Source organism: Serpula lacrymans (genome assembly GCF_000218685.1).
Source record: "Serpula lacrymans var. lacrymans S7.9 unplaced genomic scaffold SERLAscaffold_5, whole genome shotgun sequence".
Classification (NCBI taxonomy): domain Eukaryota; kingdom Fungi; phylum Basidiomycota; class Agaricomycetes; order Boletales; family Serpulaceae; genus Serpula; species Serpula lacrymans.
Window position 1 is genome coordinate 1,478,890 of NW_006763294.1, and position 17,476 is coordinate 1,496,365.

Sequence of the window (17,476 nt, forward strand, 5' to 3'; positions counted from 1 at the left end):
AAGCTTGATTGAAGCTTGATTGAAGCTTGATCGATTGATCATCGATAAGATTACAAAGCCAATCAGTCATTCAAGGTCTGGCCATTGATAACATCAATTCGCTAGTATTTGTATCTTATCTAATAACAGAGGCACTATCTATACACATGTGCCTTCACTCCTCGAAGTTATCGCTTCCATCTTCGCTGTTCCCACCCTCGTTGAGTCCCCCAGAGCCTCGTTCAGAATGGCTGTTATGGCCTTCGGGCTGTTCATATCCATCCTCATCATGATTCAATGCAGCCATCACACTTTGCATTAATTGATCCCTGTCTGTGTTGCTCAGTTGGCCTGCGAGTCCATGGCTTGTATTGGGGAAAAGGACTTGATCCCACTCTCGGAATATATTGAGTACACTTTTTTTTTGTTTTTGAAGGCCGCTTAAAAGGTACTCCAGGTAGTTGTCAAAATCATCGTGCCAACGAATGCCAGATTCGTTCCCCTTTTCCTTGAGGCACTCGTCTGGAGATAAGGCCCAACGAGCCTAAATAAATCCCTGTATGTTAGTCAGATTTCTCTATGAGCTCAAGAAGTACTCACAAGGACAGCAGAAGCTGCGACCATGCCAGGCGTTGTATGGTTTAATCCCCATTTTAGATCCATCGTTTCATTGTTTCTTGCAGCACGGGAAGATTCGCCTTCGTTCATTGCAATTACGGATGCAGGCCCTCGTATGATACAGCTCATTGTCTGCTTGGTTGGCTTTTAGTTCTTATTTTTTTTCAGCTGTTATTGACTCACTTTCTGAAGAATTGGATTCAAAAAAACTGCTTGGATGTCGAAGCGTCCCTTGTAGTCACGATGAAGGACACTGACGTTCCATGGATGATACGTCGAGGTACCGTTTGCATTTTCTACCCACCCAATATCTTCGCTAAACTTTGCACATCGTTTGCGGGATATCCTCAAGTCTTCCTCCGTGCAATTAAAAATGGTGGCACCTCGAGATCGAAGACGAGTAGCTGTGTTTGACCGCTGTTCTTGCATTCCATCACGGAACTGAAAATCAGGTGAGTTTCGAACACTGCTTACAAAATTCTGGACCACTCACTGAACGGCCTAACCAGTGATTCGGAAGGTCACCATGGTATGTGGCAGGAACAATGTCTAAAATATCACGAAGCTGACCTTGCACTTTAGCAGCTGTGCTGCCAAAACGGTCCAGTTTATCATACTCGTCGTCAATGGTTGTTTGAAAAGTCTTGGTAGGCTCATGTAGCCAAAGAGCATGAGTTATCTCAAACTGATGCCCCAGTCCCTTGATTACTTGCTCGTGGTGCGTGTCATCATCTCTTGAGCTCTTGGTTTTTTTTTCCTTCTTTGATCCCCTTTCAACAGACTCATCCTGATGTACCTCATTCATAGCATCGTCGTATTTACGACGCATAGTTTTAGCTTCTTCCTTTGCAGCATTAGCTGCAATTTGAGCGTTACGGGCAGCCTATATACACCATCAGCACATCTTTGTGGACAAGAAACTAACTGTCTCTACCTTATACAGTGATGCCGGTGACATTCGCAGACTGATTTGTGATAAATCACTATCTGATTCCGTGTTACTGATGGGTTTCTGCGCAGAGCTTGGATGCTCGTTACTATCTGGTGAGTCTGATACCTCTGAATCATCTCCACCTCTCTCTCGTTCACTATTGCCCTCCATTTCGGTACTAGACGCCTGTCTGCGTGAAACAACTCTGCTCTTTGCATGGGCTATTCTTCTTCCTGGAGCTTGAGCAGTCTGACGAGCAGCCTTTTGATTGGTAGAGGTCTTCTTCTTCTTGTCTTTGATATGTTTCTGTTTTTTTTCCATCTGCACTGTTTTGGTTGGAGACGAGCAACAGTGTGGAGTATCTGTTACTGACTCTGATTCAATTGTTACGTACACCAGGCTAACCGTGACTTGTAGATAACATCATGATCTATGATTTTCTCAACAACGACGTCTCCATGCTCAACTATACTAGCTAGCTACACTATGTCTCATATTCCTAGGACAACCGAGGCAAAAAAAGGACCATGGTGTAAATATTGTCAACAACACCAAAGCACACAGCGCTTTGACAAGCACATCAAGTCCTGCAAGGTCAGAAATCAGGAACAATTAGAGCTAGCGGCACGACAAGAAAACCATTCAGAGAAACGGTGCTTAGGGAGATCACTCGAGGAGCCAAATCAAAAAAGAAAGAAAACTGTTGAGGTGTTAACGTCTCTCTTTTTCAACTTCTTAAATTTACAGTTCTGTGCATCTTATCAGGCTGACGGAGACCGGACTCAAGTCAATGACGAGGTTGAAGCGGGTCCTCCAATCAGCGGTGCGGGAATATTTCATTTCATTCTGTCTTTCAACTGTGCCTGACAGACTTGAGTCTTGACTTAGCAGAATCTGGTAACGACGAAACCAATGTCCAACAGATATCAAGTGCAACTTTTATTCAAGTTGTCCACCATCCTCAAAGTGGGAAGCACGACCCAGTCATAATTCCCCTTGACAGTGTTATCCCTTCAGCTGATCAAGGCAACCACGAAGCTGGACTTGGCTCTGCATTGGAGATCAAACCGTGGGCGCCCTTTCGCAATCGTGCCGACTTTGAATATGCGGAAACAGCTGTCAAGGGATTATTAAGTAAAGCAATAGTAAACACACAGTTATATGGGATACATCATGGATGGGCAGATAATACTAACATTACATTTCGGAACTATGCAGACATCGAGAAGACTTTACAAGTAGCACGTGCGCAATATGTCCAGGTGGGCAAAGACGACCCTCAAAATCGATTCTTCTAACCTTTCTTTCAGTTTCAAGAAGGAAATGTTTCTGCATGTTATCTAGGAGAAACTCATTACTTCAAGTTTCAGTACCGAGATCCGTGGAAAATCTATCGCAACTGGATTATGGATGAGACATTAGCGCCTCTCATCCTTTGGCATCCTTGCCGCAAATATTATTGCCGTCGAAATGGTAGGATAGTCTTGAAAGAACGCATATACGACGAGTTCAATTCAGCCAACAAATGGTGGGACGTACAGGTAAATATATAGTATATACATTTACATGCTTTCTGATGTGGATTAATTTGAATGCAGGAATCCTTTCCACAAGAAGAACCACCGCATTGCTTTCTACCGATCTCTCTCTGGCTTGACAAAGGCAACATCACTAAGCGGGTCAAGAAGCACCCTATAATTATTTGTCCGCTATTTTTGCCGCGGGGGGTAAGAAATGCGTCGGGAAATGGAGGAGGTGTTCTTGTAGGGTATATGCCCATTGTAAGCGTTTTTTCTGCTACACAGGGGCTTCTTATTGCATTGTTTTTACAGCCTTTGGACCCGGCCGACCCATCTGACAGAAACACTGCTGATACCATTAAATGGCAGTGCTTCAAGCGTGAAGTTTACCACAAGGTTGCCGAAGTAATATTCCACTCACTACGATGGCCTGCACGCTTCGGAGAAGCAATGGCCTGTGGTGACAAAATTGATAGAGTGATACATCCAGGAATACCAGTCAAGTCTGTTGATGGCGAAGAAAGCTGTGCGCTAACAGCTACGCGTGCGGCCCTGGCCAAATTTCCATGCCCGAAATGTCTTGTCTGCCATGACAGTTTAACGAAACTATGCGGAAATTTTCAGTGTCGCACAACTGACAACATGGAGAAGGTGTACAAGCGTTCAATCACAGCATCAAATAAAACGGAGGCTGAACGAATCTTACAAGCCCACGGATTACATGCAACCAAGGTTTTCTCCCCGTATTTTTTTTATCTTCCACTCACTAGCTTTTTACAGAACTTTTTTTGGTCACTCGACCACTCAGACCCATATTGTTCCATTTCATACGATAAATTACACTCCGATGATCTAGGAAAATGGGGTAAGCACATCTGGCCGCTCCTCCTCACAGTGTTAGCAGAAAACGGAAACAAAGGCCATATGGCCAGAAAGTAAGTTTCAACTACACGTCAAACTTGACGTCTCACTAAAACTCGGGATATATAGCATGCGGAATGTATCAAGATGGCCTGGACTCAAACACTTCATGAACGTCACCACAGTCGAATATGCGGATGGTCAAGTGTTTTATGATATACTCAAGGTGCATAGTCCTTAATACATTATTTATTAGCGCTATACACTGACTTTTCTGTTCTTCTAGTGCATCCTCCCATGCATCGTCCAAATTCTCCCTAGGAACTCAACATTAGTACATGGTATCCGAGCCTATGCTAGATATCGGCTCATGATTGGCCTCAATTGTATGACCGAAGGGAGGACACACCGGCTAAAACAATATATTATTCAATATGAACAATGTTGTGAAGTGAGTAGCGGTTCTACATGTGTCTTGATTGTTTTCTAATGGTTCTTATAATACAGCACATTTCAAACAATTACGAGAAGGACTTCCACTTTAGCAAGCAACACGCCATAAATCATATTCTCACAGAAATCCGGCAGAAGGGTGCAACGGATAACTACGACACACGAGTCAGCGAGGGCTTTCACCAAGAGGCGCAAGAAGCCTACGAGCAGACAAACCGGAAAGATACAGACAGCCAGGTAAGCAAACATATTTATGTGTACCAAAAGCCCGATGTTCAGTTTCCACAGATGGCTCGCATTGACGAGAACCAAGAAGCCATCGCCCACATACGGATGACCGTCGACAACTATGATAAAGCCCACCATAACGACACTGAGGACCAAGACTTAGGAGATGACGCTGGCAGAAATGATGACCAGAGGTCGACACAACCTACCCCCGATAACCACTGGATGCTAGGATCTCCCACAAACCTGACAAGCTCGGTAGTCATGGAGCATTGCGAGGGCCTCAAAGGATTTGACAAGCGTCTGCGGAGTTTTTTAGTCTCAAGTTGCAATGTAGCCGTTGGAGATGGTCCCATCTCAGTAAGCTGATATTAGATATACTTTACAGCTCTAACATTGTTCTATGTTCCACAGATCAGGAAATATCAATGCATTTATCTTAAGTATCAATCACACGAAGACTGGAGCGAAGGACGGGACATCCTTCGCTGCAACCCCAACTTCAATAAAGAATCACGCTTCGACTGTGTTCTCATTAACACAGACACATCGGAGCCAGTTCCTGCTCGACTCCAAACCGTCTTTCGATGTTTCCTTCAGTCCTCTTCGTTTGATATTGTGTCGGTCAAGATATTCAAGCCATCAAATGGAATTCCGAGGACCAGATGGTCGGGGGCACTTTTGTATGATGAAGCGAGAGATTTCAAGCTGGTCATGGCTAAGTCCCTGATTCGGGGAGCTCATATGATCGAGGCTTTTGATCTGAAGGAAGGCCGGTTTTATTTAAATGACTTGATTGATGGTGATATGTTCCTACGTTTCGGGAACTGACAACTAGACTGCTTTTATTGTTAACTACCACTAGTAAAATCTCAGGTGTCACATTTTGAACCGTTGAGCTAAGTCTGTCTGATGGCATCTATTTCAACCCATACATGCTCTCTTTTGATCTGGTCATGTCTGGTCAGAGAATATCTGTCGCTCGTATCCCTCTTACCCCAGCTAATCCGCCTGATCGTTTTCTGTCCCAGTTCCGATATGTTTCTCATCAGACACAATCTGTGTCTCTTATCTTCTTATCCCAGCTGATCCGCCTGATTATAGTCTGTTCTATTTCTGATCCGATTCTGATCACCAACGGCTCAGATCATCAGGTGGCCCAGGTAAGTTACAGACATTCGTAGGGTCTGATCTGGTTAAACGGATTTTTCCGACATCTCTTCCTTATCTTCTACGTTACAGTGGAATGGAGAAAGGCAATGTAAACAAAATGCAGTTCGTTCCATATAGTGTCTTCGTTCAACGACGATAGCGCATCAACACTCCCACTTGAAGGGCTTCTCATTGCATCCAATGCACCATGGAGTTCTTTTCTCCAAGAAGCTCCAAATGATATGTTCGACATTGTTGGACGACAAGTCGATGGGGAAAATGGGGAAACTCCATGGTCCCGTGATAGTATGCCGTGTGATCAGGCTGATAGTTTTGTCCTGCTATTCTATCCTTCAATGGCTGTCTTCTCACGATGTTGGGATAAGCCCATCAATCGAGTTCCGCGGGTGGAGAGTAACCATTATACTGACAAGTAAATTGTTGTTACAAACGGAGAACAAAGGTCGCCACCAAGACAGAACAAAATACAATATCCTTTGTAATTTCTATTACTTGATTCTACCATGAGAGTGCTAAATCGCTACTGCGATGCGTTTGTAATCATCGTTGTCCCGCTGTGCATGGCCCCAGCGTCCATATACTCGAAATTCCGAGAAACCCTGATATATAATATCAGGCTTTTTTCTGCACCACCAGACTCGTGGAAATGTACCTGTGGTGCTCAAGTGGTGGACAAACAGTTTTACAGTCTCTGATAATGAAGTGGGGCGTAGTTCTGAATTTTGATGCTCTCATCTTGAACTTGCAATCGACAAATACGCTCTAATACAATTGTGCGTTACGTTTTACGGTAGAAGGATGGCATTGCTATACGTCGTCCGACGCTGTCGCTGTGGCTACCACCACAGCCTGAGCCACTCTTTTTGGGATATAAAGGTGGGTTAACGGACTGGAAAGCTCCCCATCGCCAGACTCGCATTCATAACAAACTGCGCATTAGTAGCAAACGCCTGATTTGCATCCAGTATTCGATCTACTCTATTCCAATGCCTTTCTTCCAAAATGCCAACAACACTAACGCTTCCAACAGCGTCTTCAACGATGTCACTGGAAATGTGACGACAAACATCAACAACAACACAAGTGAAACGCATGATTCAAACAATGTTAGCCAGACCACCAATAATGGCTCATATAACGACTCATCCGTAACACAAACTACTGGTAAGCTCAATCTGACTTGATTGCTCTGCTACACATCGGATCTAACATGGGTCTATTGTTCAGCACCGACGGCGACTACTCAGACTGCATAAGTATAGTCAGTGATAGCTTATCGGTGTGCCACGATAGTCGATTAGGTTGTAGTGAGTGATAATATCAAAGACGCATCGGAGCCTACCTGATTCCATTTCCAGGATGTGATCTCGATAAACCAGAGGAATGGACGTCTTAATGATTTCTTGAATATGTAATATCTTGTTTCTCCAGGGACCGCTATCAATGTTGATTTGCTTATCTTACTCTCGGAACGCGATGTATGATTGCGCCTGTGAGAATGGAAAGCGGATGAAATGTGACACCGACGAGTTTGCTGCACCTCGGAGAACTTTCGCAATATCCTGAAGATCCGAATCAACGGATTCCTTGAAACCACCCATAGGATGTCTTCAGCTTGAAGTACTGGGTCTCACATTACAGATACGTCACTTATCATGTGATAGGTGATGACAACTGTGCTTGCTCACTGTAAAAATCTTGGTTGTGATACATGTACTGTTTTAAAGTTTTGAATGGAAGTATCGGATGATGCAGTAGTTGGAGGAAAAATGATGACCACTCAATCCCCATTACCCAAATCACCTAGATCTGAGTGGTTTCAGACTTCATTGGTGGACGCTTCCGACCTCGACTGTTGGTTTGAGTACAGTAGACTCATCGATAAATCGAATATTCCCTTTTGAGGGTGAGACAGTTATGTTTTGCGATGGCGAGTAAACCAATTACCCAGAGGACGGGATGCTTGCTTCCATTATTGTATGAATTAGGTACGGCTGGTCATGACTTGTGTGACAAGTGTACAATCCGCCGAGGAAGAGAAACCTGGGACACCCTTCAGGCTAAACATAGGCTGAGCCTGCCAGTTGCAGCCAGGCTATCGTTCGAGATAATCTGAAATAGTACGCAAGCGCCAGAGTGGGGTTCCGGTCATCCGAGCGTACGGTGTATGCTCCACAGAATTCTCAGCGTCCCCAATGCAAGCAAAACACTACGTCGCATTCATATTGAAGGTGACATTTGGTTGCCTAGCGTTATGAAAGAGCAAGGCCATGTGGTCTGGGGTATCAGCCAATTACGACTTTGCCGCGTCAGGAACGTGGGGTATGCCATAAGATTAAAAGTCAGCGAACGTATTCCTTGCAAGCGCATTCTGGCTCCGCCCATTCCATCGTTCAAACACTTCACCCAGCTGCCTTCATGTAACGCCTAACGGGCCTCCGATTCCAACAATTCGTATTTATAGTAAAAAAGCGCCGTATTTCTTCTAGCAAAAACACATCACTTGAGCTCCCAGATGGGATCTGTTCACATCCAATGACACTTTCTTCCAATTTGAGAGGACTTGTCACACAGAGAAACTTCTCCGTCCTCTAAAGGGGCCCATCTGTCTACGGTCTCTTCAGCCGGTGCGATTTGGTCATGAGTTACATACACTACAGGTTCCTTGATCTCACAACTTTCTAGAAGTCTTATAATCCCATGAACGACATCTGGTTTTAGCGCTAGAGACTCTTGAGCCCTCACTCTGTCATGTCTAGTTCACCACTCTCGCCAGCATCAGTCGATGGCGAGAAGAAACGAGAATCTTACGATGAAGATACCAATCCTGTTGTGAAAGAAGAAGAAGGGGATGATTTCCAATTACTGACTGCAGAGAACAGAGCGGCAGGCGAGAGAAGTCTAGTTCGGAAATTGGACCTTCGATTGCTGCCAACTATTGTTATTATTTTCCTTATGAACTACATTGATGTGCGCGTCCCTTTACTCGCTGTTTCTCGCAACGACACTGAATGCTTCGTTTACTATTCGCTTCAGCGTGTCGCAGTGACTTCCGCTAGACTTCAGGGACTAGAAACAGATTTGGGAATAACGGGTTTGTCCTAGAACCCTTACTCTCCATCAATTCTCATCATGTATTGCGGGAAACAGATGTTCAATATGATACTGTCGTGGCGATACTTTATGCTTCTTATTGTCCAGCACAAGTACCTTCCAACATGGTATGTGTATCTTTCTTCCCCAGCTAAAAGTGTCTAACTATGCTCCTCAAGATCTTGAATCTAGTTACCAGGTATAATGCCCATCAAAAAGTTCAATATTACGGGCACTGACCTTTACTAATTCCCTTGATTTCTTTAGGCCCACGCTCTACATCGGAACCTGTGTCGTTTTGTGGGGCTTGACAAGTGCCATGACTGGAGTCAGTACACTACTTCGTTCATCTTTTTCTTTCTAGTTCGTGTTGCTAACATAGGTATTGCACATTAGGTTACCAAAAATTTTGCAGGAATCATGGCTTGTCGTGTTTTCATCGGTTTGCCGGAGGTATAGTCCACAATTCGCTTCGGTACTTGCTTACCGAATTGCCGGACTTGCTATTAGGCTGCATTCTATCCCGGTGCCATGTATCTTCTATCACGATGGTATACGAGGAAGGTAACGTGGCTGTTTGATTACTCAGGCGTCTAGCTTATCTAAATTCTACAATAAGGAACTTGCATTCCGCTCTGCCATCCTCTATGGAGGCTTACTGATATCCAATGCGTTCGGTAGTGTGAGTTTATCAACTTCTACATTCTTGGATCTTATGGCTTATACTGTATCGGCGAAGCTCATTGCAGCAGGAATTTTGAGCAATATGCAGGGGAAATTAGGTATCGCTGCTTGGAGATGGTAAGCAGCGTTATTTTCTCGCCTTCTGGAGGGAAATAAATTCTGACAGAATCAACCATTAAGGCTATTCTACATCGAAGTACGCCGTGCTGCCAAACCTAAAACTGACTATCGGGAATTCATTTCATTTCATTTATCACTTTTAGGGTGCCATAACCATGTTCATCGGATTCCAAGTCATGTATGTGATCTATATCGTCATATGTAATTCTGTTAGCTGAAAGCTATTTTTTTTAGGTGGCTACTGCCTGATTATGTCAGTGCAACATCTTTCGGTCTGCTTTAAAGTCCTTACCATGACGCATTATATAGCCCACCAATACACGGTGGCTGTCACCCGCCGAACGTCGTCTTGCACAAGTCCGCCTCGCAGAAGATGCTGGTGAAGCAGATACAGATTCTGCTGATGCATCGTACGTTGATATTATTTTGGAGATGTTTCCCGAGTTAACATTTGATAATCATCAAAACCTGTCAATTAATATATATGTCTGTCCGATAAAGCGTGTTTGATGGATTCATAATGGCTATCAAAGACATTAAAGTCTGGATCTTCATGCTCATGACGTGCTCGCAACTTTTAGGGTTGAGCTTCATCAACTTCTTCCCTACGTGCGTTTCTAAAACCTTTTTTTTTTTGTGTCCATGATAATTGATGAATGTCTAGACTGACAGGAACTTTGGGTTATTCTACTACCATAACCCTCTTGATGTCTGCGTGAGTATCTTGAACATTTGTAGTTTTTACCTAAGCTGATGAATCCACCAGACCGCCGTGGGTCTTCGCAACAATCTGTACACTGATTGGGGCCTGGAATGCTGGTATGCTGGGACTTCCCGCCGCATTGCACCTCCTTTTCTCACTGTTCTACTCTTTATGATTCTTAGACAGAACTGGTGAACGATTCTTCCATATTACCGCCTGGTGGTGGGTTGTCATGATTGGATACATAATCTCGCTCTCCACCATGGCTACTGGAGGGAGATATTTCTCCTTATTCCTGATGACGACCGGATACTGTGGTAAATTCTCTTCTTGGGACGAAGAGTCTTCTTGACTTCTTAGTATTTGCCCTTTTTAGGATTCACATTGACGTTGGTATGGGTCTCAAATGCTATACCACGACCCCCAGCAAAACGTTCTGTCGCCATGGGTCTTGTTAACGGCTTTGGCAACATTGGTAATCTGTGGGTCTCATATTTCTTACATACGTGTACGAGGCGCTGAAGTCAAAACAGTATGGGTTCCTATATATGGAAGGCAAATTGGAGTCCGGACTACCATCAGTCCATGATCATTGCACTTTGTGCACTAGCTTTCGCTAGTATCTTAAGTTTCGGTAAGTTCTCATTATTATCTTTGTTCATAACCTTATCATAATACATTCGTCTACTAGTTATTCGATGCATTTTAGTACGCGAAAATAAGAAGTTGGAAGCGGAAGAACTCAAACTTATGCAGGGAGCACATCGTGAACGTATAGAAGAGGCTGCAAGACTGGAAGGCATAACTTTCGATGAGGCTATGCGACGGAGAAAGGGATTCCGTTATTTGTATTAATGGCACTAGAGGATGGACCTTGTGCAACTCAGGCTGTATCGATAGTATAGGAATGCCCCTTTGACGAGTGCTTTCGTAAGGGGTGGAACACTTCGAGCCCTTGATAGAAATTTCGTGCAGATGTGACCAGCTGAAGTACCTCAGTAGTCGCGTGTTTATCGATTATTCATAGGAGAAATCGTGGAGCTCAGCCTTGTCAATTTACAATAGATTAAAAGACTTAGCAGATTGTATAGCAAATGGTGAGTGCATTTTAAGTTAGCTCTGAGCCTCGCACGTCTGCGTTCTTCACTTGTTCCTGGAACTTGCTGAGAAACTCATGACGTAGTCATGTTGATCCCTTTAACATCTGCCTCTTGTTTTGGTGCACAGACCCTCTTTGGAAATAACGGTTCGAAAAATCTGGCGTTCGAGACATTCAGCGTAGCTGGGCATTGCAACAAGACCTCGGGCTTAGATGCAAAGGATTCGAATAACATGTAACTCCATGCATCATGTTTGTCCAATAGCTCTGTCAGCACTCCAGACTAGTCGGTATCCGGCATCGTAGACATGCGCCCCATCCCAGGCCAGCATCATGATTACAACTGTGGAGCAGCCACGCCACTCGCCATAAACAATCCTCAACCCAAGAAGCAACGACTCAACTCAAAACAGAACGACAGCACAGCGGGAGAAAGCCAGACGAGGTACGAGTCAACCAATTTCGACTAAATAGGGAAAAAAAATTTCCGAGGTTAAAGGAGGACCTGTTCAGCTATTCGATGTGAACTCACAGCTGTGCAGCAATCATGCAGTAAATCGTCTGGATATTTATCATTCGAGCTGCACATGCGTGATGCAGTGTTTAACCGATACAGCCTTTAGAATCCGCAATAAGTACGCAATTCGTTAGCCTTAACATGACGCTTCTTTTTCTCGCCTAACGTTTTCTATACAGTTTCAGAAATGGTACACGCACCTTTCCCCGTTTCTCGGTATCGTTGTCCTTACGGAGTTGCGGTCATGTGGCCTTTTACCTTGTTGTCAAAGAAGGTGACCGTGTTCTAGAGAACAGCATATCTGAAGTTGGGAATGGTAATGGAGCTTTCAAGTTCGAAGAACTCACAGAGGATGGATCTGGTTACCAGTCTTGGTATATCACGTCCATCAAAATTGAAGAGATGATTAAATGTAGACCCTCAATTGAAAACGTGAAGAGAATCATTCGCGAGTAGGCCATCGGTCCTGAAGTACTTCAAGTACTGAAACTCGATCATGATGGTCAAGCATGGTCATGCCAAGACTGGACCACCTTGAAGGCGTCACGGTTAGTCAACGCCACTCTCCTCGGTACTTACTCAGTTACTGAATATGGCAAACAATCGGAAACGTCCGTAAACACAATGAATATTCGCCTGCCCAACGACTGTTACAGTGACCTAGTAGCCTCATCGCTCCGCATTTGTGCTTTCTCTCTTTTATTCTAATTTCTGATAACAATGTTTTCTTATGCGACCAGGGAAATCCAATTCCTGTTCTCAACTTGAAGACTCGGCCCAAATGATGACTCTGGTCAGTGTAACTCCTACGGACAGTCAGGCAACAAAGCGTATCCTCGTAGGGAGCATTTCTCTTGGCTTTACTTTCGTTAGTAGCCATTGATTGAGCCTAGAAAGCATAACTGACCTCGTTGTCTTGTAAACCACTTTTCATTCTCTCTTCGTCGAATCACCCGTTAAGACGACTTCCAAGGTTCACAGTGGCGATTCAACGACCCAGTTTCGTGAGTGCACTACCTGGGTACTTAATTTCCACACTCTGAGTGTGTTATATTTAATAATTTCGTTTAGTTGGGCCATTTCATTCATCTCGCGAACGGTAAAAGGAATCATAGCTCTCCGCGAATGCAAGCAAAATTATGCCACTCTCCTGGCAACACAGTAGAAGATGATATTTGCGATCAAATGTCCCAATTCCCTCAGTGTCCTGGGAGACGTACACCGTCATCTAAACCTTCACTAAATCCCTCAAAAGACAGTACGGTACAGTCATCGATGTATATGCAAACTAGAGTGTCCATTGTTTGCGTTGGCACAGCTCCGTGGACGAATGATTGCGGGTAAGAGGAAATTGTAGAGAAGCTTTTTGATGACGGCCTTGACGATCTCTACGCTAAAGCTGGTGCACGTAACTTCTTGCATTTTGATGTGCCTCCAAAAGATCGCTGTCCGGCAGGTGGTTTCTTTGTTCAGGATTTCATTGCCATCTCGTATCTGACACTGCCTCTTAATAGTGATCGAATTGTCTGACGACGTCTCCGAAAAATACCGAATTTGGAACAAGTTGCTGAAATCCCATGCGGAAATTTACGCTCACGAGAGCAGTAAGGCCTCCGTCTTTGTCTTCCTGGTGTATTCCATTGTTTCCACTATCCTTGACGACTCTCATGCATATGACGTTCCTAAAGGCGATGTAACTGAGGCAGGAGGAAGTATATGGCATGACGAGCCGCATCTAACAGGTGGACTTCACGCCATTATTGCTGAAAACTTAAAGAGGCGCTGCAGAACTTTAAGAAGCAACCGTGGACTAGTAAGCATGTAAGCTTGCTATTAAACGCTTCCCTCAAGCTCACTGGCACTTCGCTGTTTTATCTAGGTAATTGAATCAAAACGCACCCATGTAGCTATGTAGCTACATATGTGTCTGAAACACCATCAGCAATTTTCGTGCTTTGCCTAGCTTTATCTACGAGACACTCGCGGGCGGTACCTATGAATTCTCGCCGGTTTCCTCGGCTGAGTTAATGTCCTCGATCTCCAGCAGCCAAATCGCTTTCGAGCCGTTGCGAGCCGCCGGGCCACCGCTCAGAGGCCGCCTTCCAATATAAAAACCGAGATTATATCCTTACTCGATTTGGACAATCAAGTTCATCCAGTTATCCACTTGGCTCAGCGCTAGGTAACGGAGACCGGCTCCTCGTCACTATTTATAACTACTGAAGCTCCAGTGAACGCCGTACCGACTTGCTTCCCAAACCTGTAGCCATATCTCGTGACAGCCTGTACGTTAAAACTCTATGGATTCGCCACGCATGACAGGTGGTAGCTGTAATATCTTACAGGAAGCTACCAATCCTGTCAAAAAAAGGGTCATGGGACCTATTTCATAATCTCCGTGTAATCTTTATACTTGGAACCCCCTCCCCTATAAAGGATGCACGCTAGAAAATTGTGAGCCTGCTGTGTACATCGAAACCACTCATACCTATTGGCGAGTAATTTCCAAATGTCCGTCGATGAAGAAAAAAAGCAAGAATCCTTCAACGATAATGCCGAACCCGCGATACAGGACGGTGACGATTTCGAGCTGTTGACCGCCGAACATAGAGCTGCAGGAGAAAGGAAGCTCTTGAGGAAACTCGATATGCGATTGATGCCAACTATCGTTGTGATATATCTCATGAATTATATTGACGTGCGTATGTTGACATATGATAAGCGACTAAACAACTGACCACTGCTTTAATTCATTTGCAAAGCGTGTTGCTGTTACTTCCGCGAGGTTGAAAGGATTAGAGGCGGACTTAGGTTTGACAGGTGGGTTAGTTCTTCCTATGTCTACGCTCCTCGCTAATTGAAGCCCTCAGATGTTCAGTATGACACTGTCGTCGCAATTCTCTACGCATCCTATTGTCCGGCCCAGATACCCTCAAACATAGTAAGTAACAGTGTCATGTAACACGTAATGCCATCTCACAAATATATATATATATATTTACTTCATTACGCCCCATTTCTAGATCTTGAATCGCGTTACCAGGTCAGTTGTTACCGTTGATATGCACACTACACTACAGCTTCTAATGTGAATACGATGTCATCTTTTCAGGCCTACTCTATACATTGGCACCTGTGTTGTACTGTGGGGATTGACCAGCGCAATGACAGGGGTTAGTTTGTACTCATATTCGTTCGCACCAGAGGTCACTACTTACTTCGAAGTATCTAGATCACCAAAAATTTTGCGGGCATTATGGCGTGTCGTGTCTTCATCGGCTTACCAGAGGTATATTCCGTTTGACTTCTTTCATTAGAGTTATAAAGGGACTTACCATATCCAGGCTGCTTTTTATCCCGGCTGTATGTATCTTCTATCTAGCTGGTACACGAGAAAGGCGAGGCATCTTAAACGCCTATCGCACGGAATTAGTTTTCTAAGGCTTATTCTTTTCCAGGAGCTTGCATTCCGCTCTGCGATCCTTTATGCCGGATTGATGGTTTCAAATGCTTTTGGCAGTGCGAGTACTCCATCCTTTCGTAGTATATACCTTGTCTGACCATACATTGTTGGGTTTCGCAACAGTTGATAGCTGCAGGTATTCTCGGAAACATGCAAGGCGCCATGGGCATAGCTGCATGGAGATGGTCAGCGATTTCGCATTTCATTTACCTGCCTAAACTGACAATACCACCAGGCTCTTTTACATCGAGGTGAGTAACCTGGTTTCTATAGTGTCTTGGTAAAAAAAAACCCCTTCACTTATCGCTTCCGAATAGGGTGCTATTACCATGTTCGTAGGCTTCCTGACCATGTGAGCATAGACTCTTCTACATCGCGCCTTCTTGGGACCAATACCCTTTTATAGGTGGCTTCTACCGGATTATGTTTGTTTCTTATCTTTGCTATAGGGGTAACATTGACAAACGTGTATCTAAAAGCCTCACAATACACGTTGGTTATCACCAGCGGAACGCCGTCTTGCGCAAGTACGTCTCGCAGAAGATGCTGGAGAAGCTGACCATGACTCCGCTAATGAATCGTACGTGATGTTCGCCTTTTCCGTGACTTAGCACTCGACTGATGATTTTTTGTTCCACCTTAATCACCGGGCTTCCATACACTAAAGGGTATTCGCCGGTTTCATCATGGCAATCAAGGATCCCAAAGTTCTCGTCTTCATGCTTATGGGATGCTCACAGTTGCTGGGACTCAGTTATATAAACTTTTTCCCGACGTGAATGCCTCTCCTTTTGTGTGTACAATGCCTATGCTGACAATGGCAATTAGGTTAACAGCAACCTTGGGTTTCAATACAACGATTACTCTTCTTATGGCTCGTAGGTGATATAGCTTTCATGTATGGCACAATGAAGTAATGTCATCTCATTTAGCCCGCCATGGATTTTTGCTACTATTTGTTGCCTAGTGAACGCATGGAATGCAGGTGAGATTTTTGGTACAGGCCTTTTTCACTATTTGACATTATGTTCATAAAGATAGAACTGGGGAGCGTTTCTTCCATATTACATCGTGGTGGTGGGCTGTCATACTTGGGTACATCATCTCATTGTGCACCATGTCCATTGGTGGGAGGTACTTCTCCTTGTTCCTCATGACTATCGGGTATTGTGGTTCGTTATGGTTACATTCACATTTCATGCGATCTAAGAGGTCTACATCAGGTTATTCAATGACTTTGGTTTGGGTGTCAAATGCAGTGCCCAGACCTCCAGCTAAAAGGTCGGCAGCGATGGGTCTTGTAAATGGGTTTGGAAATCTAGGGAACTTGTGAGTCCTAGCTGAATCCTTAGTACTCACCATCCTAAGGAGCCATCGTCGAACAGGATGGGGTCATATATATGGAAGTCTAATTGGAGTCCTGAATACCACCCTTCAATGATTATTGCGTTGTCGGGCTTGGCATTTGCCTCTTGTCTGAATTTCGGTGAGTGAAAGAGTTCTAACTTCGTTTCTGGGGAAATGAGGGCCGCTAACTTTTGCGTAACAGTTATTCGCTGCATGCTGATTCGAGAAAACAAACAGATAGAAAAAGATGAGTTAGAGCATATGGAAGGACCAGGACGTGAGCGCATCGAAGAAGCAGCGAGGTTGGAAGGTATCACATTTGGCGAAGCTGTGCGGCGGAGACGAGGATTCCGGTATTTGTATTGAGCAGTGAGTTCATCATGATGGAACGACCACAGACCCGTATCATATATGTAATGATAGGATATTGGCATGACCGATAGACTCGATGAAGATGAAGTCAGTATGATGGCTTGAATGCGTGCCATAGCAACTAGATTTAAGCCATTTTGATCATAAACTGTCAATGTGAATTATGACCATCACAATTACGACTGAAGGACAACATCGAATGGCATGAAATCACGACGCAGGGGGATGCGAAGTGGTACCGCAGAAATAAATCTACGCACTATGCAAGTCACTCACCGGAAGAATTCGGAAGTCGCTCCCAGAAGGCCTGAACAC

At 44.4% G+C, this 17,476-nt stretch overlaps 6 protein-coding genes across 6 annotated transcripts; 5 read left to right on the forward strand and 1 right to left on the reverse strand.

Annotated features, from left to right (window-relative positions):
* Nucleotides 1-154: 154 nt before the first annotated feature.
* On the reverse strand, nt 155-1,699 carry SERLADRAFT_407295 (uncharacterized protein; the record flags this gene model as incomplete). Its single annotated transcript, XM_007316656.1, has 5 exons — nt 155-523; nt 580-741; nt 781-1,038; nt 1,091-1,480; nt 1,523-1,699. 5 exons carry the CDS (start codon nt 1,697-1,699, stop codon nt 155-157), a joined length of 1,356 nt encoding a protein of 451 aa, XP_007316718.1.
* A 315-nt stretch (nt 1,700-2,014) lies between these two features.
* On the forward strand, nt 2,015-5,421 carry SERLADRAFT_436362 (uncharacterized protein; the record flags this gene model as incomplete). Its single annotated transcript, XM_007316657.1, has 12 exons — nt 2,015-2,351; nt 2,417-2,662; nt 2,747-2,790; nt 2,839-3,069; nt 3,127-3,309; nt 3,361-3,780; nt 3,829-3,983; nt 4,039-4,135; nt 4,196-4,360; nt 4,417-4,599; nt 4,651-4,950; nt 5,005-5,421. The coding sequence occupies 12 exons, from the start codon at nt 2,015-2,017 to the stop codon at nt 5,419-5,421; spliced, it is 2,778 nt and encodes a 925-aa protein (XP_007316719.1).
* A 1,130-nt stretch (nt 5,422-6,551) lies between these two features.
* On the forward strand, nt 6,552-7,065 carry SERLADRAFT_463721 (uncharacterized protein; the record flags this gene model as incomplete). The annotated part of the gene is made up of 3 exons (XM_007316658.1): nt 6,552-6,639; nt 6,707-6,921; nt 6,992-7,065. 2 exons carry the CDS (start codon nt 6,750-6,752, stop codon nt 7,030-7,032), a joined length of 213 nt encoding a protein of 70 aa, XP_007316720.1.
* Nucleotides 7,066-8,514: 1,449 nt separating this feature from the next.
* SERLADRAFT_360767 (uncharacterized protein) lies at nt 8,515-11,453 on the forward strand (the record flags this gene model as incomplete). The annotated part of the gene is made up of 20 exons (XM_007316659.1): nt 8,515-8,733; nt 8,800-8,857; nt 8,914-8,984; nt 9,036-9,055; nt 9,124-9,184; nt 9,253-9,309; nt 9,367-9,420; nt 9,476-9,538; nt 9,596-9,657; nt 9,721-9,736; nt 9,804-9,838; nt 9,895-9,913; nt 9,970-10,070; nt 10,162-10,269; nt 10,325-10,375; nt 10,427-10,479; nt 10,546-10,680; nt 10,740-10,845; nt 10,897-10,997; nt 11,055-11,453. 20 exons carry the CDS (start codon nt 8,515-8,517, stop codon nt 11,216-11,218), a joined length of 1,554 nt encoding a protein of 517 aa, XP_007316721.1.
* Nucleotides 11,454-11,640: 187 nt separating this feature from the next.
* SERLADRAFT_385339 (uncharacterized protein) lies at nt 11,641-12,502 on the forward strand (the record flags this gene model as incomplete). The annotated part of the gene is made up of 3 exons (XM_007316660.1): nt 11,641-11,928; nt 11,995-12,264; nt 12,327-12,502. 2 exons carry the CDS (start codon nt 11,771-11,773, stop codon nt 12,083-12,085), a joined length of 249 nt encoding a protein of 82 aa, XP_007316722.1.
* Nucleotides 12,503-14,212: 1,710 nt separating this feature from the next.
* SERLADRAFT_447730 (uncharacterized protein) lies at nt 14,213-17,355 on the forward strand (the record flags this gene model as incomplete). Its single annotated transcript, XM_007316661.1, has 20 exons — nt 14,213-14,677; nt 14,742-14,799; nt 14,850-14,920; nt 15,003-15,022; nt 15,092-15,152; nt 15,212-15,268; nt 15,324-15,377; nt 15,438-15,500; nt 15,566-15,627; nt 15,678-15,693; nt 15,760-15,794; nt 15,849-15,867; nt 15,922-16,022; nt 16,110-16,217; nt 16,271-16,320; nt 16,480-16,606; nt 16,655-16,771; nt 16,828-16,928; nt 16,992-17,158; nt 17,213-17,355. The coding sequence occupies 19 exons, from the start codon at nt 14,489-14,491 to the stop codon at nt 17,153-17,155; spliced, it is 1,473 nt and encodes a 490-aa protein (XP_007316723.1).
* Between the last annotated feature and the right edge of the window lie 121 nt (nt 17,356-17,476).